The sequence below is a fragment of the Giraffa tippelskirchi genome, chromosome 3, assembly GCF_054371585.1.
Source record: "Giraffa tippelskirchi isolate mGirTip1 chromosome 3, T2T-mGirTip1v1.2.pri, whole genome shotgun sequence".
Taxonomy (NCBI): Eukaryota; Metazoa; Chordata; class Mammalia; order Artiodactyla; family Giraffidae; genus Giraffa; species Giraffa tippelskirchi.
Window position 1 is genome coordinate 179,318,726 of NC_137277.1, and position 23,645 is coordinate 179,342,370.

Consider the following 23,645-nt stretch of genomic DNA (forward strand, 5'->3'; position numbering starts at 1 on the left):
GGGGGAAGAAGCACCAGGCCAGGTCTGTCCACCCAGTGACAGGGCCCAGAGGTCAACACCCGCTGGCGCAGAGGGGAGACTAAGGCCCAGAGAGGGCCACGCCTGCTCTGTGGTCCCGCTGCCCACCCGTGTCCTGGGGACATCAAAGCTCAGTGAACTCGGATGACCTGTGGCCCCCTCTTGTGGATCGGCTAGAGGGGGTGATGGGTCCTGGGAGAGTCAGTGAACAGAGCCCTTAGCGGCAGGGTACACGCGGTCACGCAGATGAGACCCATCTACCCGGACCCTCTAACGAGCCAGGTCGTACCCCGCACCTCCACGCGGGGTCCTTCCCCCTCCAAGCCCCGCGACAGCCCGGGGAGGCGCGCGCTGCGGGTCCCGGGCGCCAGAGCGAGGTTCAGCGAGGCCAGCCACCCGTCCCCGGTCGCACGTTCCGCTCGGTACCCCCATCCCGCGGCGGGCGGGTGCGTGCGGAGCGAGGGGTGCGCGGGGACCCCGGCGGCTGGGGGCGCTCAGCGCCGGCCCCGCCCCTCCGCGCCCCGCCCCCCGCGCTGGGGGCGGCCCGGCGGCAGCGCACGCTTCCTGCGGGCGCGGCGGCCGTGGGCGCGGAGCTGCCGGGCGGAGCCGGGCCGCCGAGCCGGAGCCCCGACCGAGAGCGCGCCGGGCCAGCCGCCGGGCCGCGCCGCCGCCGCCGCCGCCGCCGCCTCGGGAACAAAGGCGCCCGCCGCCGCCGCCGCCATGAAGCCGGGGCCGCCGCACCGCACCGGGGCCGCCCACGGGGCTGGCGCCGGGGCTGGGGCCGCGGCCGGGCCCGGGGCCCGCGGGCTGCTCCTGCCTCCGCTGCTGCTGCTGCTGCTGGCGGGGCGCGCCGCGGGGGTGAGTGCCTCCCGTTCCCGCGCCCCGCGGCGGCCTGCGGGGAGCCCGTGCCTGGCCGCCCTTGCCTCCTGGGGGCTCGTTTTCCCGCGGGCGGGGGGGACCCTTCCCCGAGGGCGGGCTCGGGTCCCGGCTGGGGTCTGGGCGCGGGGCCGCGCTGGGCGTGTCTCGGGTCTGAGCGGACGTGGCTTGGTGCTTCGTGGGTGTGCCCGGACCGCGGCCACTTTTAGGGAATGGGGTCGCCTCCCCCGGCGGGGGGAAGGGTGTGCTTTCGGTTCCTTCCTCCGAGGGTCGTTGCAGGAGGGCCGGGGGCGGTGGGGGGTGGCGGGCGGCCCGGGGAGGGGGAGGGGTGGAGGGTGACTTGTGTGAAGGTGACCTGAGGGGGTGGGTGAGGGTGACCGCGTGTGTGGCCACCTCCGTGGAGGGTGCTGGGACCCGTGGGGTGTGCACGCGTGAAGGATGAGGCGTGAGGACGAGCCCGTCCCCGTGGATGGGGGGCCCCGTGCCCTACCTGCGTGTGGTCGTGTCAGGGTGACCCATTGTGTGTGGTGTGCACCCGGGGCCGGGCTGGGGACCGTTGGCCATGCTGAGCGTGCTTGCAGGGGATGACTGTGTTCGGGGAGACCTCTGTGGTTGTGTGTGTGTGCAAGCGTGTGCAGACAGGTGTATGGTTGACCCCGTGCATGGAGCACGCACCTCTCCGGGGGACCGCGCGTGTGCGGGTAGCACTGAGTATGCATGTATGACTTGACCCCTCAGTGTCTCTTTGACTGACCGCAGCAGGCGTGGGGTTGAGCTCAGTCCTGGCTCCATCAGGGGCAGCAGGAAGAAAGGCCACCCCCTCCTCCTTGCGGGACCCAGGTCCCAAGTGAGTTCCCCATGGGCACGTGTCTGGAGCCTGGCCGGGCCATGAACTGGGGAGTCTTCTAGTTCCCTTGTTTGGTTCTAGGAGTTATGCCTGCCCTTCCCCCATTCCCCAGGGTGAGAGGAACCCAGGCCTCTCAGGCAACCCCCCAGGTGCCTACTCTGCCCCTGCAAGTCTCTTTGGGCCTCAGTTGGCCAGTCTGTGAAACGGGAGGAGGTCATGCAGGGGCATCTCGGACAGACATGCTATTCCTCAGTCCTCGCCATCTATCTGAGGGCTTTGAGCTGGGTGGGGTGGGGTGGGGTGGGGAAGTGTTGAATGCCAGGCTGAGTACTGGAGCTGGTGGGCTGGGTGCCTCATCCCCAGGTCTCCCCCAGATGGGGTGAGGAAAAGAGGTCCCTGGGAGGGACAGAGATCCAATCCATCCTGGCAACTGGGTGCCTTTCTCAGCTGCACTTCTGGAAGACCATCTTAGGAATGAGAGACTTGGAAATCGCACAGCCTTGGGTTCCAATCCTGCTCTCACCCCTGATTCGTAGTGTGACCTTGGATAACTTGTCTCACCTGTCTGAGCTTACATTTTCCCCTCCGTGGAATGGGGCTAATAACACCCTCCTGAGAGGTGAAATGAGATGCCTTGTGTGCTGGCCCACAGAAGGAGCTCAGTGAATGTTTGATGTCTAGATGAACGAACAGGGGTGCCGTCGCCATGCTTCAGACTCGGCAGCCCAGCAGGAACCCCGAGCCCTGGGCAACTCACGCCCCTTGTAGAACTTTTCCTCATCCATAAAACCAGGCTCATGGTCTGTGCTCCACGAGGCGGTGGAAAGAATGAAGTGAGCGCAGGTGAAGTGAAAGGTCTCCTTGAAGTGAAAGGTCTGAGGGCCAGGTGGAGTGGGCGTGGCTTCGGCCCAGCGCCGGGTGGCAGATAAAGCCAACCCTTGGCAGATAAAGCCAACCCCCAGGGTCGGGGTCTGGAGGCTCAGATGGGGGGGCTGGACATGGAGGAGAGGAGGGGCGGGGCTCCAGATGAGGCTGCGGAGGGGGCCGTCTTCTCCAGGCTTCACACCTTTCCAGGAGGGATGTCGACTCATCTGACCTGGGAGCCAAAGGGTTAATGGATGGTGCCCAGGGGCAAGGGGCACAGCACCAGAGGAAGAGGGTGATGCCTGCATCAGGAGAGACTGAAGCTAGATCAGAAGAGCCCCAATCAGGATGGTTTCAGAAGTGGCCTCCATTGTGAGGACCCCCAAGGGCATCACTGGGATGGGCAGTGGCTGACTCGGGGCAGGGGAAGGACTCAGGAAGGGTGATACCAAGGTGCTCACCAGCTTGAAAGGGAGCTTGTGTGTGTGTGTACGTATGGGGCAGCTTCTAGGATGGCCTCAATAGGGGTAACAGGTCTCATTCATGCTGCACGTGGTGAGTTGGGGTGTGTGTGTGTCCTGGCATCCTCTCTCTGAGAGACCAGCTGTTTATGACTCTGAGGGACATCTGCCTTCAGGGTCACTTCGGTTGTTGTTATACTTAAGTCTTCCCAGAAAAACCTAGCGTGTGGACATCCTGGAAATTTTAGCTTTGAATTGCCTTCTTTGGATGGTCAGGGCTGAAAGGGACTTAGATAATCACTGAGTCTTGTTTAAATTCCCAGTGGTGGGAGTTCACGGCTTTGTGGCTATGTGATCTTGAGAAAGTGACTTAACCTCTCTGTGCTTTCATTTCCACCTGTGAAAACTGCAAAGGATAGGAGAACAAATGGGGTTAATATGTAAAGCTCTTAGCGTGGCGCTTGGCACGTAGTAAACACTCGGCAAATGTTCTCTTCTTGTTCTTTTACAAGGCTGTCATTCTGTGATTGGGAACCTGGTAGGTGTGGGGAGTGGAAGGGTGGGGGACCATGGGAAGAGGAAATCAGGGAATTCTTTTGTTTATTTGTTTATTTTTGGCTGCACTGGGTTTTCATTGCTTCATGCGGGCTCTTTCTAGTTAGAGCAAGCAGGGGCTACCCTCTAGTTGTGTGCGGACTTATTATTGCCATGGCTTCTCTTGTTGTGGAACGTAGGCTTTGGGGTGCATGGGCTTAGTTACCTAGCGGCATGTGGAATCTTCCTGGATCAGGGGTGGAACCTGTACCCCCTGCATTGGCAGGTGGGTTCTTAACCCTGGACCACCAGGGAAGTGTCCAGGGAATTCTTCTGAAGCCCCCAGCCCTGGTAGTTCCTGCTCACTCCCCACCCCCTATGATTTCAAGCATCCAGGAGCTCCCTACTCCGCTCCCCGCCAGCTGCTCTGGTTGGCTGTGAACACTGAGTTGCCAGGGCAAGATTGTCCTCACTGTAAAAATTAAATGTTAGGGAACCCCTGGGCAGTTCCAGGCCAGGCCCTGACAACAGGGATACCTTAGGGATCTATAACTGTTAGCACCCAAGATGGCAGGGACTCGGGGACAGAGACTTTGAGTAAGGGATTTCTCCGCTTCAACATTCTTATCTGTCAAATAGGAACCATGACAGTGCCAGCCTCACAGGGATGTTGTGATGAGAAAATGAGCTCCATGGCTAGACCCAGCACAGCCTGCCAGTGCACTCTCAAGAGATGGAACCTTTCTAGGAGGGAGCCTGGGGAGGGCTTCCTGGAGGAGGAGGTTTTAAGCTAAGCTATGTGCCATATGACACTGAGCAAGCTGTAGCCTGCCCTGACCATCAGCTTTCTCACCTGTCAACTGGGGACCAATACTTGATGCATAGAACTGCTATTGGGGGGCGTCGGGGGAGGAATCATACCAATATCATGGCTGAGTTGGGATTGGAACCTTCTGCTCCTTGGGGAGCAGCACAACGCCCCCCAGCTGTGAGTTCAGTATGTTTCTTATTCCCTCTTACTGGAGTTTGGCATGGGGTCGAGCTCTGCTGGAGAAAAAAGCGGTGTGGGCTTTTGAAAACAAATGGCTGTCCCATCCCATGGACTGGGGCATAAGGTCCTGGGAGGCCCCAGGGAAGTGCTGGGGCAGGGGCAGCTTTGGACTTGAGACCTGGAAAATGCTAGGGCAGCGGTGGGGTGGGCGAGAGGGGCATGATGGGTGGGGGGGGAGGGGAGAAACAGAGCTTCCCTCACCCCTGAAGCCACAGGTCCCTCTGAGTGCAGGCCTCCCTCCTGCCCCTCCCATCAGAGCTGGGACCTTCCCCCAGAGCTGCTGAAGGGGAGGGGAGAGGGATGGGTCATACCAGAGGGGGCTGCTGTAGGATTCCTTCAGGCTGGAGCAGATGGAGGCAGCTGGGGATGGGAGGTGGTGAGCTGAACAGGGGCCGAGGCCCTGATTTGGGTGGCAGTATCCACACCTCGAAGGGCTTAATAATACAAAGAGCAGCTAATGCTCACTGGGAGCCCTGCCCATTGAGCACTTGGTATGTATTGGCTCATTTAATCCTCATGGTAATCCTTGGAGGTAGGAGTTGTTAGAACTCCCATTTTACAGATGAGGAAAACTGAGGCACAGAGAGGTTAAGCAGCTTGCTCAATGTCACACAGTTGGAAAGTGACAGAACTGGATTGAGCCAGGGCCTGGCAGGCTTATAGAACTGGGCTGCAGTCCTAATTTCAATCTCTCTTGCCATGTGATCCTGGGCAAGGTACTTACTTCTCCTTCTGGCCATCCCCACTCCCAAATTATGCCTACATTACCTCTTTCATGAATGCCTGCTCCTTGCCAGGCTCTGGGCCAGGCATGTCCCCTATCTTTTTTCTTTTAATTCTCACTGTTGCCTTGGTGGTGGGTGATGCTACACATTTGGTAGGTGGGGGAGGGGTCTGGCTCTGGAGCCCTTGCTCCCCCACCACCTCTCAAGGCCCCATGATCTGTAAGTGAGCTCTTCTGAGGGTCTTGGGGGATGAATCAAGGGAGAGGTTTATAAACTGCAGGACAGTCAACAAGCTGGAGGAGTTAGTGGTGGGGGATTGTGTCTGGGTCACGTGACCATGGCCCAGGAGAGGGGAATGTTTAGAACCTCAGGATGAGAAGGGTCTAAAAAGTGAGCATGCCCCCTGGACACCCACTGGATGCCCCCAGGGTTGGGGCTGATTCTCTGCACAGATGACCAGGCCTGCCTTTAATCTCCTCTGACTCTTAGAAAGTTGTGTTGAGTCCCAATATGTCCCTATCACCCCATCCCTGAGTCCTGGCCCTCTTAACACCTACGGGTCCCTCTGGCCTGAGTGATGGAGGCTTAGAGAGAGGGAGTGACTTGGAGGTCACACAGCAGTCTGGAGAAGGGCCAGACACTTTCTGGATAAACCGTGAGCACCTTGGGGAGGCTCTCTGGCTACCTTGCTCTTTGCTGCACCCCCAAGGCCAGCACTGTGCCTGGCCCAGAATGGAATGGTTTGAATGAAATGAAGGAAGGAAGGAAGCCAGGACTATGAACTTTGGAGCCCAGACTGGGGCTCTGTGTTGTCTCCTGTGGAGGTGAGTTGGGGTGAAACATCGAGGGACAGTGAGGCTGGCAGAGTCCTGCTGGGTCCAAGCGTGTGCCTGTGGGCTGGGAGGCGCCAGGGGGCCACAGCGGGGGCGGGGGCCTGTGGTCTGAGCACCGAGGCGCAGTCACCACATCTGGGTGGGACAGAGGCCCTGTGGTTCTGGGCTCCAGCCCAGCTGCTTGGAGCCCTGTGATTTTGTGTCGGGGATGGGATGGGGAGGCGGGGTGGCTGGAGCCAGGAGCCGTCCCTGGGTCCAGGCCCTTGCTCGCCCCGCAGCTGCCCTCTGAAACAGAGAACAGGGTCTGGGCTGGACCACCTGGCGAGTCTTACTATCCCCCTAAGGTTCTATCGTATCCTGGGAACATCAGGCCAGCGCCCGCCCGGTAAACATTTGTTGACTGACACCTCCTCCTCTTGCCTTGGCTCCCAGCCTCCAAAGATTCCAGGAGGCTGGGTCAGCCTCACTTCCGGCCCCCCCTTCCCTCCAGAGCTGGCCCTGGCTAGAGGGGCGTCCGCTCCCCTCCCCCCACTGACCAGGCCTAGTCTCAGTGCCAAACAGGAAGCTGTGATTACAGGGGGAGTCTGAGCAGCAGTGGCTGAGGGCCTGGCTGGGGGATGGAGTGAGGGTGGCCCCTGACAAGTGAGCTGGCCCCTTCCCTACCTGGCTGCAGAGAGTGGAGGGCGGGGAATGCCTGTGGCAGCCTTTTATACCCGGTGGAGAGTGTTCTCCATGTCCCCAGCTGGCTGAGTTCTGCCTTCTTCCTGTCCTTGGGTCCCCACCTGGGCCTTGACGATGTCTCTTTGTGAAGGGGGTCTCTAAATCTGAGGGTGCAGCTTGAAGTAGTGAAAGGAACAGGGGCCCCAGAGCCAACTGGACCGGGGTTGAGATCCTGCTTCTGCCAATTTCTGGCTGTGTGATCTTGGTAATTTCACTTAACCTCTCTGAGCCTCAGTTGCCTCCTCTTTAAAAGGAGCTAAGAGTACCTCTGCCTTAGAGTTCTTTGAGAATGAGAATACAGAACAATAAAGTGCCTGATAAGAAGTGGGCTCCTCCTACAAAGAGCGATCTCTTCCACTTACCTGCTTTGGTCTTGCTCTTTTCCTTTGCCTTTCTTGGTCTCACTGAGGAATTGCTTTTGTGGGGTGGAGACAAGCTTTTCTCTTGGAGAGTGTGGGAACCAAGTTTGAAGGATCATGGATGACCCGAAGTAGAACCCTGGGAGTGGGGGCTGCCCTAGGAGGGAGAACTTGGGCCAGAACTCCCGATTGCAACAGGCAGGGTTGGGGCCAGATTAGAGGAAGCACTTTTCAGTGCCTCGTGGTACTGAGTTCACCGGGATTTTGGTTCTTTGGAGCTGTTGTTGGCAGCCTATGGTCCAGTCTGGAGGCAGTAGATTGGACTTGATGACTCTTCAGGCCCTTCCAGTCCTGGAACCCCAGAGAGACCTTGCTGTTGGAGGTATCACCCAGAACATGGTGACACCGGGCCCTCTCCCTTTCCTCCCAGCTGGGGAGCCCCTCAGCTGCGTTCCATTTATCACACACATCCTGGCCCAGTGTCGGTGACTGTTGATGTTTACGGAGCACCTTAAGGATGGAAGAGCCCTAAAGAGACTATCAGCGCAGCAGCCTTCCAGGCTGGCAGATGGGAGTCCTCAGGCCTGGTGATGGCCGGGGGCCTTGCCCAAGAATTGGGGCTGATCCTCCAGCCTGTGGTCTCCTTGAGCCTTCTGACGCTGGTGGCATTCCACCCCTTTAGAAGAAGGCTTGGAGATGTCAAGCCACCTGCCAGGGCTTACACGCCTGGGTACTGGTGATGCTGGGTGTTTGGTTGCTTTTCACCTACTCTGGATTCTGTCTGTTCTGTTGCCAACCTGGTCATCACATCCCTTCAGGAGCGAGGTTTTCTGAGATGAGTGATGAAGGTTGGGGGTTTGGGGTGCTGGGGAGAAATCTGAGGGGTGGGAGTTGGGGTTGGGGGATAATACTGATTAGGGCCTATACCCCACTTCTGGGATGGGCCATGGGCTTGCTTCCCTCTGGGGTCAGCCTCAACTCAAGCCCTCCCAGAACCCTACACCCCCTGTGCTGCCAGCCAGGCCACACCCCCAAACCCCCCCTTCCCCCATCCCCCAAGCTCTGCTCACCAGCCCAGACTTTAATAAGGGTAATTTAGAATCAATCACCAGCAGGATCTCAGAAATCTAATTGCAGCAAGCTGATTGCCAATTCGACTGCGGGCACCAGGGGGCTGCGGGTTGCTCATTAGGCCTGTCTTCCCTCCCTGGGCTGGGGTTTGGGGGGCCGTGTGGGGACTAAGCAGGCAAGGCTCCAGGAGAAGTGGGGGTGGCAGTTATATTGGGAGCAGGGGAAGGCTATTCTTACTTTTTGGGGTGCCTGGCAGAACCCAGATACTGCCGCCCTCTCCAGGGTCCATGGCTAGAACAGGTGCCCATGTCTGTCTGCACCCTTTGCTCACCCACCATGTGTTTACTGTGACTCCTCATGGCCAGGCTGCCATTGAGGGTAGGGTGGAGGTGTCCGCTGCTGAGTTTTACCTGGTTCCTGCCCTCAAGTTGCTCCGCTGTTGGGGAGCCAGGTGCAGCGGTGACCGTGATAGTGGCCAGTCCTTAGAGAGCGCGTGCGATGTACCAGGCACAGTTCCATGTGACTAACATGCTTTATCTCAGTTCTTACCACGACACTGTGTGGTAGGTATTGTTACCCCATTTTACAGATGGTGACACAGAGGCCGAAGAGCTTAGGCAATGTGCTTCAGGTGAGACAGTTAACAAGCAGCTGAAGTGTGCTTCCTGAGATGCCCTGTTGTTTGGTCGGGTAGGCCGAGGAGGCTCGGGGCCTGTCTCTTGATGGACTACTCTGTTCATTCTGTAGATGTGAACTGAGCACTGCTGTATGCCTGGCCCTGTGCTGGGGGCTGTGGGTATGCAGGTGTATCTTGTGTGTGTCCTGCCTCTTGTCGGTGAGCCTTGTTTGGTGAGTTTGTGGTGGGTGTGTTGTGTCCGTGTTAGGGCAGGTGAAGCAGGGAGGAGGCCCTGCCTCTCTCCCCGACAGGTTCGAATCCCAGCTCTGCCACAGAAGCTTCGTGAACCTGGGCATGCGACTCCTCGAGTTCGCCTTTTCTCCTCCTCTGTCACCTGGGCCAGTCACATCTCGTTCACTAGGCTGGGGTGAGGGGCAGCTAGTTAAAAGGAAGCTGCTGCTGAATAGTTACTTGTATTTTCCTTGTTTTAATGGTTATACTTTCCCTAAGATTTTGTGTCTCAGAGTGAACCTGCTTCAGGCTTGTCCTGTGACTATGGGGCAACTTCCCACCTCCCACTCCCACCCCCAGCATCTACTTTCACATTTGTAGAGTGGGGAAATTGGGCTGGGTGACCCAGTGGCTCTTCCAGGCTTCACATTTGAGGAACTCTCAGAAAGACCAGAAAGCCAGAGAGGGCAGGAGCTGACCTGGGGTAGCCCAGCTGGGAAGGGAGGGCAGAGGACAGGAGGCCTGCTTCCTTCAGGTGGCCTGTCTGTCGTTCCTCCTGGGCCAGGGTAGGAGGTGCCCTTTCCTTGCCCATCACGCTGAGCACTGTCTTCCATCCCAGCCTCTGGGACATGATCCAGGCCAGTTGGAGGCTGGACTGCAAGTCTGGTTTCCTGGGCAGGGAGTCCAGTGCCTGAGGTCTTGTCCGTACTCTGCTGCTGACCTGCTAGTCACTTTTAGCCACTGTTTACTGATGTCCCTTCTGTGTCTGACCTGTGCTGAGCACTAGGAACCCTGAGGGGGCTCAGCCTGGTCCCTGATCTCAGGAAGCTTCCAGTTAGGTGAGGGGCTGAGGAAGTGAGTCAGGGGAAAGAGAAGTTGGTTTTTGGCTCTAGGGAATCAGGGAGGGCTCCCTGGAGGAGGTGTCCTTTGTTTCAGGCCTTGAAGGATGGCGGCAGATTGATAGGCAGAGGGATCAAAATGGACAGAGGCTCAGAGGTGGGAAAGGTCATGGTATAATAGGGAACTGAAATGTGGTTAAAAGCAGCAACTACCAGCTAGGGGAAGGGAGCCGTATGTGAAAGGGGGAACATATCTTCCTTGTTGGGGGAGGAGCCATTGCTGGAGGGCGTGCTGTTTCTAATGAGAGTGTGTGGCTTCTTGCATTTAACAGACATTCACTGGGCACCTCCTGGGTGCCTGGCCCTGTGCCACAGGATTTTTGGGGGCTGAACAGTTGAACACCATAGTATCTTGGCATGGGAGGCCCCAGTGGCTCACAAGGTGGTCTCTGAGTCCAAAGCAAGGCATTGGGTTCCATCCTCAAGGTAGAGGACGTTGGTCTGTAAAATGGGTGCAGCTCCATCCTGCCCTGGGTGGCTGGCATGTGATGCCAACAAGAGCATGGGTGTGATAATATTAATATTGAATGATGCTTGTTGAGGGCCTGCCATGTGTGACATACTCTGCCAAATGTCTTATGTATAAAAGCTCACTTAATCCTTACAAGCTTATGAAGGAGACACCATTATTACCTTGATTTTATGAAAGAGGGAATTGAGGCACAGAGAAGTTAAGAAATATGTCCAAGATCACAGAGCCAGTAAGTGGCACACTTACTAGGATTTGAACTCAAGGAATCTAGTGTCAGAGTCTATCTGGTACATAAGCGCTGCTCCAGGCTACCATGTGTGCTACAAACTGTAAAGAGTGGTACCCTGAGAGGGTGAATTTAAGGCCAGTCAGGTCTTGCTGGGTAAGCCTGTGGGGTTGCTGTGGGGGAGCCCTAACCCAGACTTTGGGCTCTCGGCTTCCATACGGGGCTTCTCTGCTGCCTGTTTTCTGTTCCGATTGAGCCATAGGCTGAGGCCAGCCCAGACTGGGGACAGATCAGAAGACCAAAGATGATTTGCACTGGAAGGGCCTTGGACACACTGTTGTCCAACTTTTTCATGGTCCTGAAGCGGAAAGAGGCCAAAGGAATGACCTCAAGTCATAGTGAGGGTCTTTTGAGAGCTAGTAGTTCATCCTTTCTGGAGGAAGGCATGGCAGCCCACTCCCCTATTGTTGCCTGGAGAATCCCCATGGACAGAGGAGCCTGGTGGGCTACAGACCATGGGGTCACAGAGTTGGAAACACTGAGCGACTAAGCACAGCACAGTTCAGCCTTTTTGTTTAACCTACAAGGAAATTGAGGCTCGGAGAGGTACAATGACTTGCTTGAAGTAACACAGCAAGGTTGTGGCTGAGCTGGGACCAAGAACTATGTCTCCTGACTCCTAGGCAGGACAGCATCCCCTGTACCATGTTTCTTCTCTTTACCTGTCGCTTCATGTGAAGACTGCAGGCCCAGCTCCCACTGACCTCAACCAGGAGGCCTTTCCTAACCTCACCGAGACCCTATGCCCAACTGATTCTGTTCAGGGCTCTCAGCGTGCTTCTCTAGCCTCATCCTTTGGCCCCACACCCCACTACCACCCACGACTCCTGGCTGTTCCCTGAGTACAGAGTACAACGTTATCTCTTTTGCTTTCCTGTCTACCCACATGCTCTTCACCCGCTATGGACTGTTATTTTCCCGCAAAATCCTAATCATCCTCCAAAAACCCAGCACAAATGTCCCCTTCTAGTCTCGTCAAGGCTATGGTTTTTCCAGTATGGTTGTGAGAGTTGGACTGTAAAGAAAGCTGAGCGTCAAAGAATTGATGCTTTTGAACTGTGGTGTTGGAGAAGACTCTTGAGAGTCCCTTCGACTGCAAGGAGATCCAACCAGTCCATCCTAAAGGAGATCAGTCCTGGGTGTTCATTGGAAGGACTGATGTTGAAGCTGAAACTCCAATATTTTGGCCACCTCATGCGAAGAGCTGACTCATTTGAAAAGACCCTGATGCTGGGAAAGATTGAGGGCAGGAGGAGAGGGGGACGACAGAGGATGAGATGGTTGGATGGCATCGCTAACTCAATGGACATGGGTTTGGGTGGACTCCAGGAGTTGGTGATGGACAGGGAAGCCTGGAGTGCTGCAGTTCATGGGGTCGCAAAGAGTCGGACACGACTGAGCGACTGAACTGAACTGAACTGATGTCCCCTTCTCTGGGGATCATTTACCAACCTCTCCTCCAAGCTCCGAAGCACAGTGAGCCCTTCTTCCAGCCCCTTCTCTCCTGCCTCCCTGTTCTAGATTCCCAGGCACCGCTCTTCTACAAGTGATAGGATTCACTGCTGAGCCCCAGTTCTGTGGCATCAGCTTTACAGTATCTGGCTCCGCACAGGGTTCCATCGTTACCTCCCTGGAGCCCTCACCTGGATACATTGTTGCAGCAGCTGCTCCTGCATTACATCATCTCCCTGGTCAGCCTCACACTTATTAGTTTGCTTCATTTCCCTCAATTCAGACATTGCTACATCGTCTCCTCCTCTTCCCTCGCACCTCCTCAGTCTGTTTTACTTCTGGCTCTCCCCTGCTGTCACACCTCCTCCTTTCTCCCCAGCGCCCTGCTCCTGTGATCCCCAAGCTGGGAGAAGAGGCGAGCGGAGGCTGGCAGCGGGGAGCAGTGGGCACTTGCTGCCTCATTACCCAAGGCTCAGGCTTGGTTACGAGAGCTCTTCCCCCCTGCCCTCCATCTCCCAGCACCAGCCATCTCCTGGCCACCCCCTGCGCTGTGTGTCTGTCTGTCCACTGTACCTCCCCTTCCCTCCATCCTTTTCTGTCTCCCTCCTCCTGCCCTGGTTCCCCTGAGGACTCTGCCTCATTCCCTCCCTGGAACCTCCCATCTCTCCGGCTGTGACCCAGGGCGAGTAGGACCTGAAGGGGGACAGGAGTCTTGGGGGTGGAGGGGTGTTTAGGGTCAGGGCTAGAGGGGCGACTCTACTCCTTACTCTCTGGGCCCAGGAACCCCACACCCCGACCTGTTCCCTTCATCCTCCCCTCCAGAAGCGTAGTTTCCTGGACAAAGGGCCACAGGAAGTGAGCCCCTGGTTGCATTGTTTGGGGAGGACGTGGTGCCCAAAGACGGAGCTTGGATGTCCAGGATCCCCAGTAGTGAGAGGCAGAATGTCTCCTCCAGGGAGCTGAGCCCTGGCTTGGCTGAGTCCTGTTGTCCCATGAGGCGGGGAGCTGGAACACTTGTTGGGGACCATCTCAGATCTAGTCTGTGTCTGGGGGGCTGCCTGCAAGGCTGTGGTTGCGCCCAGGGTGATCCTTTATCTGTGTGGAGCTAAGGCCACATTTCTGTTTTGGTTCGGGTGAAGGGCTGGGTTTGCGGGTGCGTGTGTGGTGTTGTGTGTCTGTGCTGATGCACGGGGGGCCCAGGGGTCCCCGTGGGTATGAAGGAGGTTTGTGGCTGCTCCTTTGCCATCAGCTGTTTTGGTGGCTCTGATGTGAGGCTGGGGGAATCAGGAGCCCCCTTTCTCGGCTGTAAGGGGACATGCTTCCAACACCTGGGGTGGCCATGGGTATTAGCTGCTCCCAGGAGGACAGCAGAAATTAGGAGACACTCTCCCACCTCAGGGTAGGGGGATTGAGTCACAGGTAGAAGCATGTACCGTGCAGACCCATTTGTATATGTGAAAGAGCACACACCTGTCCTGCGCACACATGTGGAGACATGGACCCATGTATGTGGACACGAACAGGCACTCAGAGACAGGGATACACATTCCCCCAGTGCACGTGAACCACTCACAGAGAGACAGCCCTTGTGCTCACACGAGCACAGCCAGGCCCACATCTCAGGCATCTCAGCCCACCTAAGACAACCTGAAGGTGTGCATGCATGAATGCAGCTGCACCCCTGCCCAGAAATGCCCCTGCAAGTGCCACCTGCGTGCCTCCACATGACTGCATGCACACGCGCACACACATCTATATACATGGGTTGCTGGGCCTCTAAACTACCAGGAATGTGTCCGTCCTTAATCCCAGCTCTTAATCCCAGGGTCCAGGGAGCCCAGGCCAAAGGGGCAGCTGGTCAGCCGGCCTCCTTAGAGGTGATTAAGGCTTGGGTGGGGGCGGGTGCAGGGGACGCAGAGCTGTGTCTTCTGCCTGACCTCCAGGGATGCCACAGAGCTCAGAGCTTGAGTTCCATCCGAGACTTGGTTACATGGAATTTACCAACCCTGGGGTGCAGACCTGCTGGAGAGGCCGGCCAGGGGTGTGGCTGGTGTGTCTCTAGGGAGAGTGACAGCTGCGTCAGGCCAGGGGAGGCGGTCCCTTCATTTAACCACCTGCCTGCTGGGGCCTCAGTGTGAAGCCTTCTGGGCATTCTGACTTCTGGGAACCCTGTTTCTGGCTGGAGCGCTTCTGGACCAAGTGGGAAAATGAGGCCCAACTGGAGATGCTGAATTTGGGGTCCTGAGTGGGGAGGAAGGTGGCCACTGAGACAAGGGTGGGATGGGGAGGAACTGGGTCCTGAGCAGGGCATCGAAGGTGTCCGCACCTGGGGCATTCAGAAATGCACGAGGACACGTTGGGTTGTCACAGTAGTGGGGGATGCTGCTGGTGGCATTTCCTGGGTGGGGGTCAGGGCTGCTAAATCCTACAGGGCTGGGAGAACTGTCCCACCCAGGCATCCGCAGTGCTCCTGTTGAGAACTACTGTCAGGTCATGCAGCCTGGGAGGGGTCAGCGTGGGCCACAGCTCAGAGGTGAGATTGTCCCCAGTGTGCTTCGGGAGGGAAGGCCATACATACTGCGCAGGGTGCCATATAGGGGCGCCGAGGTTGTGCAGGCGGAGTCCTCCTAGACTGGCCTCCCCGCTTGGCTGTGTGTGTGTGAGTCTACAAGGGGTGGCTGTGATAATGGCGGAAAGAGGGTGATTCTAGCTTCAGACTCCTTTGACCGCTGCTCATCAGCTGGGTGACCTTGGGCAGCTGTGGGGTGGTTTTGAGAATGTGGATTTCCTTGGCTCAGAGTCCAGCCAGCATGTTGTTGCATCCAGAGCTGTTGGCCAGTAGTGGTCATCGTGGGGGCAGTGGTCATGAGAGGCTTCATGAGATGTGACAACCACATGGGGTTTGGGGAGCAAGCTGGTCCTGAGAAGAGCCCTTTGCCACGTGTCCATCTTTGAGCCTGACTTTTCCAGTCCAGTCCTTTCTCCCACAGGCTCTGGTCTGCTCTAGCTCCAGGGCTGGACCATTTGGGCACATTCATCTGGACGTCCTTGGGGTCTTGCCCTGGTGTGGGGCTGGTCATGGTGGAGCCCCCGCTGTGCAGAGGGGGATCAAGTTGGTATGATTGGAGCACTGATGGCAGATGCCCAGGAACAGGGCCTGTGAGGCTGCCTGCAGAGGGTCAAGTTGATGGGTCAGCTGAAGGAGTTTTTGGTCTGGGAGTCATGTTCAGGTGAGAAGAGGAGGGCGTGTCTCCCCCCTGGACTGTGGGGCACATGAGGGCCGGGCACTCAGGGTCCCTAAAACCCTGTGGGTGTTTTGGACTTCATCTGAACTCAGGAGAGGGGCAGAGCCTATGGCAGAGCCTGGGGATGGGCTGGCTGGCACCTGGCTGCACTGGACTGGTAGGAAACTGGTGAGGATGCTGGGGCGATGATGGGGTGATGCTGAGGTTTTCTCTGGTTCCCTCCACCCATAGCTGAGACAGAGGGCTGGGGGGCGGTCCTCATGGGGTTCCTGGATTCCCCCACCCTCAGGGTTTGTCGTGGCCCCTCCCCTGCAGCCTGAGCTCTGAGGGGCCCTCCTGCCCTCTCACAGACCAGATGGGGAACAAGGGTGGCGAGGTGGTGAACCGGAGGCTGGGAACTCAGGTGGCGCAGGCTTCAAACTTGGATTCAGCCTGGTTGGGGTTTGGGGGACATTTAACACCTGTCAGAGGCCCAGCCCTCAGGACAGACAGGCCTCTGCGCAGTGAATAAATAGGGGGTGGAAACCAGCCTGGGACTGGGCGGCTGCCAGCTGGGCTGAGGGGGAGGCTGGTGCCTGGGAGCCTCGTGCAGGCAGGGTGGGGCATGGGGGTGGGCCCTGGGACCTGTCTGTCCTCACACGGTCCTAGACAGACACACAGGGGCAGGGGCAGACAGACTTGTCTTCAGACTCACCACTGGGGCCCTCCATCCTCCTAACCCCTTCCTTGGCAGGGACGTATCCTCAGGTCTCTTCCTGAGGGCAGCCCCAACCATGTGCTCAAAGGGTCCAAGTGGGGACACCCTGGTGCCACCGAAGGCTCGAGCTGGGGACACTGGGGTCTAGAGATGCAGGTGGCAGCCAGCCTGAATTTGGAGCCATCTCCCTTCTCCAGGGTCACTCTTGGCTGAGCCTGCCCCTTCCAGTGCCCCTACCTGACAAAGTAGCCTTTGACAAGCACAGGGGAGGCAGTTGCTGTGCTGGGGCCTCTCCCACTTGTGGTCTGCAGAATCAATTTTGCCCTTTGGAGGTCGGGGCTGGGGAGGCTAACCTGGGGCTTGGTTAGGGGTTACTAAACAAGGTGAGGAGGTGCGCCAGGATAAGGCTCACCTCCTCTCCCACCTGAGCATTTGAGTTGAGGCTCTGCTGTGTGACCCTGGGCAAGTACCTCACCCTCTCTGAACCACAGTCATACATTCATTCTTCTCTTTTAAACAACAGCTTTATTATGATTTAACTCATATTCTGTACAATCCACTCATTTAAAACATATAATTAAAGGGGTTTTAGTATATATACAGTTTGCAACTACTCCCAATATTATTCATTTTTATTACCCCCTAAAATACCCCCTATACCTATTAACAGTCACTCCCCATTTCCCCCTGATCACCCAATCCTGAGCAATTGCTAATCTACTTTCTGTCTCTATGGATTTGCCTATCCTGGACATTTCATGTTAGTGGAATCATATAGCATGTGGTCTTTTGTAACTGGCTTCTTTCTCTCAGCATAATATTTTCAAGGTTCATCCATGTGGTTGCATGTATCAAGACCTCACTTCTTTTTAAACTGAATAATATGCCCTTATATGGACATATCACCTTGTTTTCTTCTGTCAGTTGACAGATATTTGGGTTATTTCTACATTTTAGCTGTTACGAATAATGCTGATATTTTTTAAATGTGTGGGCATATGTTTTCACTTCCCTTGGATGTATTAACATATACCCTAGGGGTCGAATTATTGGGCCATATGGTGGTAACTCTAACCTTTTGAGGAACTGCCAGACAGTGTTCCAGAGTGACTGAACCATTTTCCATTGCCACCCGTGGTGTGTGAGGGTTCAGACTTCTCCACATCCTCACCACTACTTGTTATTTTCTGACTTTCTGATCATATTATTTTTGCATCCATTCATGCCTCAGGTCTTTATAGAACACCTGTATTTGACAAGGCAGGGTGCTCACTGCAAAATTGAGAAGAAAATTTGTCCCTTGAGGAGTTGTTTAGAAGATTTAGTAGCACCATAGCTGTAAAAACCTCTATGTGCGTAGTGACAGGAGATCATGATTATCAAGGGGAGAAGCTGAGGGTGGTCAGGAATCACAGGGCCTCTGAGAACAGAGGAACAGAGAAAGAAATCTGTGTGTTCTGAAGACAGACTCTGTCAGAACCTTTGCTTCAGTTCTCATGACTTTGTGGGTTATCCTGTTGGCCCATTTGCAGTTGGGAAAACTGAGGCTCCAGCCAGGCACCTTGCCCCAAGGTCACCCATTTGAGAGAGAGCAGGCTTTGGCCTGAGAGTCTGTTTGGATAACTTCATTTAACCTTCCCAACCCTTTGAGGTTGATTCTATCATTTTGCTCATTTTGTAGAAGAGAATGAAGCTCAGAGAGGTGGACTTTCTTGCCCAGGGTCACACAGCTGCTGGGGCCAGTGCTGGGATTTGGATCCATGCAGTCTAGCTTCAAAGCCCCTGCTTACTGTGAGGTGAGGTCCCACCTGTCTCCTAGGACTCAGGAGATGAGGGTGAGGGCTGGGGCATATCTCATAGCATGTCATCTTGGGCTGGAGGTGACCCTGGCAGTGAATGTGGCCCTAGGCAGGCCTCCTCCAGTTTTTTTCTGACTCCTTGCTCTGTGCCTCAGTTTCTTATCTAGGCAATGGTGATGGGGGCCCCTGAGGTCCCCGTGACTCATACTGAGCCTGGCTTGTTCTGTCCCTTGAAATGGAGCCGCTCAGAAGCCAGGGGACTCATCCTGGGCTGGGGGTAGGGAGTTGCATCTCCACTGTGTTGTGAGTTTGTACTGGTTCTAAATACCCTGGCAAATGGAAGGGTGAGAGAGACCACAGCCAGACTCCTCAGGGGGCTGCACACTCACACTTAGATGGGCACATTTTGTGTGTGTGTGGTGTGTGCCTAGCCTGTGCCTGTGGAGGCTCTGGGGGGGATGGCAGCACTATACGGTGTCCCAGCATAGCTAGAAGCACTGGCTGTGCCTCCTACTCACTCCAGCAGGGTCTGTCTGGTTTCCTGGAGTCCCAGAGGATCCCCAGGGCTGGCCAAGTCCCTGCGACCTCCGCCTCTGGCTTCAGGTGGCCCCTAAGACTGGGCAGAAGCACCCTGTGCCCTGTTGGCCTGCCTTTCCTGAGGTCTCATTCTGTGGGGTGAGGACCAGACACACTGCACTGGGGTCTCTCTCTGCTTTCCCAGTCCCTCCCCCACTACCAGCCCCCCATCCCACCTGCCTTGCTCCCCTCAACGCCATCCTGACTTTGCCAGCTGAGTTCTCTGTAACCTCCAGCAGGTTGACTGGCCTGAATCTATTGAGTAAGGAGGCCAATTCCACCTGGTCCTGTCCGTAAGGGGCCGGGTGCTTAGTAGGTGCTCAGTAAATGCTCCAGCCCTCCCAACCCACACCTGGTTGTAAAGGGACCAGAACTGCAGGCTCCACTGGGAACCGAATCTCCTGCATGTTTTTGCATATAATTTGCATAGTCATTTTATGATAAACAGCTGGAATCAGTTCTCAGTCTCTCTTCCCTCCTCTCAGATGAGTTGGAGCCCTGGTTGGCTTTTGGAGGGATCAGAGAGAACTTTGTCCACCCATCTGGTTTTACGGATGGGGAGACAGAGGCCAGAGGAGAGTGTCCTGCCCAGGATCACATAGTAATTAGAGAACTGGGTGAAGCGGGTCTGTAGGGGTGATCCCATTCACAGTATTCAGTGAATGACTACTGATGGAAGCCGACTGCGTCCCAGTCACTGCCCCCAGGAGCTCTTGGAAGGGGAGCTAGGCATTAGACAAGGAGGCCAATAAACAAGCTAATTTCAATCTGCGTTGGGCTATGAAGAGTAAGCCTGGTGTTGACAGAGTGATGGTGTGTGTGGGGAGGTTATGTGGATGGAGCTAGGGGTCAGGGAGGGTCACTCTGAGGAGGTGAGCTTTGAGCAGGGACACTGGGTCATGCCTCAATACTTACTAGTTGTCTAGTAACTGCTCAGCGTGTCACAGCTGGAGTCTTGGTACATTGGGCATCATCATCCCATTTTGTAGGAGGGCAAACTGAGGCCCAGTGAGGTGATGGAACCTGACGAAGGCTCTCTGGAAGTCAGGATGAGTTTTTGTCAGTCAGTCCAAGAGATGTTTGCCGGGCCAAGTCTGTTGGCAGGGCCGGTTGCAGAGCCTGGAGACTCAATCCCAGGGGCACCTGCTGGTGAGTCATAGGATGGTGGGTGGGGCTGCTCACCTGAGCTGGGTCACCTGTCATGGGAACAGGACTTAACTTTCCATTTCTTCTCATTCCTAGTCTGTCTCTGTGCAGGGTGCTGGGCTGGATGTGGGGAGTGTTGTGTAGACTCTGAAGCTTTCCTGCACTGCCTCCCCCCCCACCTTGAGAAACTTCCTGATGAGGGGTGGAAGTAGGTGTGCAGGTTCAACTAATCCAGGGTTCAAATAGTTGCTGTGTGACTTTGGGCTAGTTGCTTCACCTCTCTGAACTTTGGTTTGCCTATCTGTGAAATGGGGCTAATAGTCCCTACCAGTAAGATGTTCGTGAAGAGAAATGAGGCCAGGTGCACATATTAAGTGTGTGCACCCTCTGTGGGAGCTATAACCGTTGCTTATGGTCAGGGGGGAAAAAAAATCCCATTGTGTCCCTACTGGTGGCTTAACAGCCTCAGTTTCCTCATCTGTAGATGGGGACGGTAGAACCTGCTTCCCAGGGTGGCCCAGTGGGTTCCATGAGGTCTGGTAGAAGGGGCCCACTGGAGAGACGGGAGACGGTTGTGGCCCCTTGCCCCTGGAAATGACAACACAATGGAGGTAGATCCCTAAGAAGGGACTTCCCACTTCAGAATGCAGGTGGTTGGCATGAGGTGGCCTCTCAGGGGAGGCAGTGTTTGAGCTGCCAGAGCTTCCTGAGCATGTGCCTGTCCTGCAGCCTGTGGGAACCTGGGTATCTATAATAGTGCCTGGTACCCAGGAGGTGCTTCATAAAAAGTACTGCTTGTCCTGACTGGCTGGGAGTAGTTGCTGGCTGGGCAGAGCTGTGGAAGAGTGTTCCAGGAAACAGGAATAGCACGTGCAAGGCCTGGAGGGAATCCACAAAGGATTCAGTGTGGGAGGAGCATGCGGGCTGGGCAGCTGGGGGCCCCAGTGGGTGGTCCTGCTCTCAGACAGAAGCTTGGGACAGGAATAATTGAGCAGGGTGAGTCAGGGTGGCCGGGAGGGTGACGCTAGAGGGCAGGCGGCTTGATGGATGAAGCGGTGACAGGGGCGTCCCAGCCCTGGGTTGAGGAGGAGGCTGCTCTTCCCAGGATTGCGCTGTCACTCTCTGTCCAGGTGTAGGTGACGACGGTGAGGGCCTGGGGCTGGCAGGGTGGGAACTAGGCTGTTGGAAGAAGCCGGCAGGTGGCCTGCGGCCGAGATGTCTGATCACTGTAAGCCAACGGGCCCTGCCAAGCCAGCCAGTCTGCAGTGAGACGCAGCTCTGTAGGCACTGGGCCACCGGCCTGCCAGCTCCCTCGGAGGCTTTTGTGTTCATTTCCTTTCTGCTGGTTCCTCTGTTTGCTCGTAACTCATGACCAGCCCCAACAGGGGTCTCGGCAGAATGTCGGGGTCCAGGGAGTTTCAGAGAACCAGGGAATGGCAGATAGGGGAGCTCAGAGCATGCTATTTCTAATAACAAAAGTACTCTGAGTTTATTGTAGAAAATTTGGAAAATACAAACAGATCCTGAGTGAGAAATGAAAAACTACTTGTAATCCCACCACCCAGAGAGACCCCTCTGGGAACCTTTAGTAGAATTCAGTGTTTAGAAATACACTTTGGTATTGAGTTCATTACCAAATGAACTTTTGGTAATGTTCATTACCAGTATCAAGTTCTATGTATTTTTTCTTTAACCTATTTTTTAAACTTAATGATGATCATAGTACTAATAGCCAACATTTATCGAGTAATTCATTAATGTGTGGGCAACCTAAGTCTGTTACAGTAAACCCCACAAGGTGGTTATTATCTTTGTGTAGGAAAACCAGGCTGAGAGAGTTAAGTACCTGTCCAAGGTCACCCAGGTATTGAGAGACAGAACTGTTTGTATGATCCCATCAACAGGCATGCGGCATTGCCTCCTGACAACCAGAGTGTACATTTTCCCTTGTCCTTGCATATTCTTTGAAATGAGTTAAAAAAAAAAACCCTTTTGTTATGCATTTATGCCTTTTAACAACCTGATTAGACAGTGTGGATTTGTGAAAATACAGTTGTTGATACCTGCATAATATTCCACATCATGGTTGTGCTCTAAGTTCTTTAACTAGTCCCCTGATGTTGGGAAAGTAGGTTATTTCCCCACTTTCTCTCTTATAAATAACACTGCCCTGGCTCTGTTTGACCCGAGGGCTGAATTCTTGGGCACCCAGAGTGTCCGAATCAGAAAGGCGTCTTAGAGCTCCAAGCTCTGGTTCATTTCCAAATGAGACATCGGAAGTGCAGAGAAGAGACAGGGCTAGGGGGTTCAGGGGGCTGGGGGGTGGCTTGTCTGGGTCTGAGAGGCTGCGGTCACCCGAGCCAGGATGCTGCCCACTCTCTGGTCCAGTGTAGATGAGGAATATTGCCACCGTGGGGAGGGGGTTCTGGGGAGGACGGTTGGGAGTGCAGGGGTGGGTAGTGGAGAAGGTGATGGAGCTGATGGAATGTGGCTGTGGCATGGGGAGGCGCCGCTGTCAGGATGTCTCTTTGCAGAGCAGTTGGCTGAGAGGAGATGGACCCAAAGGGCTGTTTTCCTACCTTCTAGGCTACCCTGGTGGGAGATTTGGGGGCCAGTGTTTGGAATAAGGGAGGTGGGGAGATGTGTGGGGGACCGGGTGTGTGTCTGGGCTGTGCTGGTTGTTTGTAGAGGGGCCTTCCCAGCCCTTGCGCCCCCTGCTCCTCCCCCAGGCTCCTCTGCTCCCTGGGACTTGGGGTCCGTGGCCCCTTCCCACCAACGCAGCCTCTGCGCCCCGCACCCCTCCGGCAGCTAGTAAATGTGGCGGGTGCTGGGTTCCCAGCCAGGGCAGCTGTGGACGGTGGGGGAGTGGAGACCGAGGCGTCCCCCTTCCCGGGTCTGGACTCTCCATTGTGTTGCCCCCTTGGCTGTCCTGCCGCCTGGAGCCTGGCCCCAGCCCACATTCCTGTGGTGACGCTCTGGGTCTCCGGGCTGGAGCTGGTGAGCGTGAGGGGCATTGAGTTCTCACAGGACTGAGGGCCTTTAGGGGACAGGGGCGGTGGGGGGGGCTGGTGGGGATGGAGCCTGTGGGGGTCTAGAGGGCTCTGCCGAGACCACCCTGCTTCCAGGAGCGGGTGTGAAGTCCCACTGTGTGTCACTGGATGAATCACTTCACCTCTCTGAATGCTGCGTCATAGGCTAATCCCCCACCACCCTCTCTTATCCCCTTTCTGAGTGTCCGTGTTCACCTCTGTAAGAAGAGAGAGTTGAACTTAGTGATCACTCAGGCCTGAAGGTGAGGTCTGGGCAGGGTGGGGAAATGTACCACAGTAATAGTAACAAATGGTTATTAAGTGCCAACTGTATGCTGAGCAACAAGAGTGCTTTTGGTGCATTATCTTACTTGATTCTCACAATGGCTCCATGAAAAATATGTTATTATTTAACCAAACAGAGGCTCAGAGAGGTTGAGTAATTTGCCCAGGGTCACCCAGCAAGTAAGCAGAGCTGGACTTGAACCCAAAGAACACAAAGTTGGGCCCCCAACCCTTGCTCACATGCCTTCTAGTCACAGGAGAGGGCAGCTCAGAGTCTGGCTAATGTGGAGAAGGAAGCGCGGGCAGAATTAATTATACTTGATTTTATTCTTAGTTTTTGCAGCATGATTAGCACTGCACAGGGTGCTGGGCTCCTGGCCCCCCGCCAGCTGACCTAATTTGTGTGTCTGTTTCTGTAACTTGCCGTTCCTCCCCCCCTCACCCAGCATCTCTTTTTTTCTCTCTCTGTTCTCTCCCCTGCTGTGTGGCTTTGGCAAGCCCACTTAGGCTCTCTGGGCATGAACAGTCGCATCTGCAGCCTGGGTGTAACTGT

General features: G+C 55.7%; 1 protein-coding gene across 1 annotated transcript in view; it reads left to right on the forward strand.

Annotated features, from left to right (window-relative positions):
* Positions 1 to 590: 590 nt before the first annotated feature.
* The window catches only part of SDC3 (syndecan 3), a 38,717-nt gene continuing 15,662 nt past the window's right edge, over positions 591 to 23,645 (forward strand). The window contains exon 1 of the mRNA XM_081586131.1: positions 591 to 876. Coding sequence (XP_081442257.1) covers positions 739 to 876 — 138 coding nt within the window. The 5' untranslated portion in view covers positions 591 to 738. The remainder of the gene's footprint in view (positions 877 to 23,645) is intronic.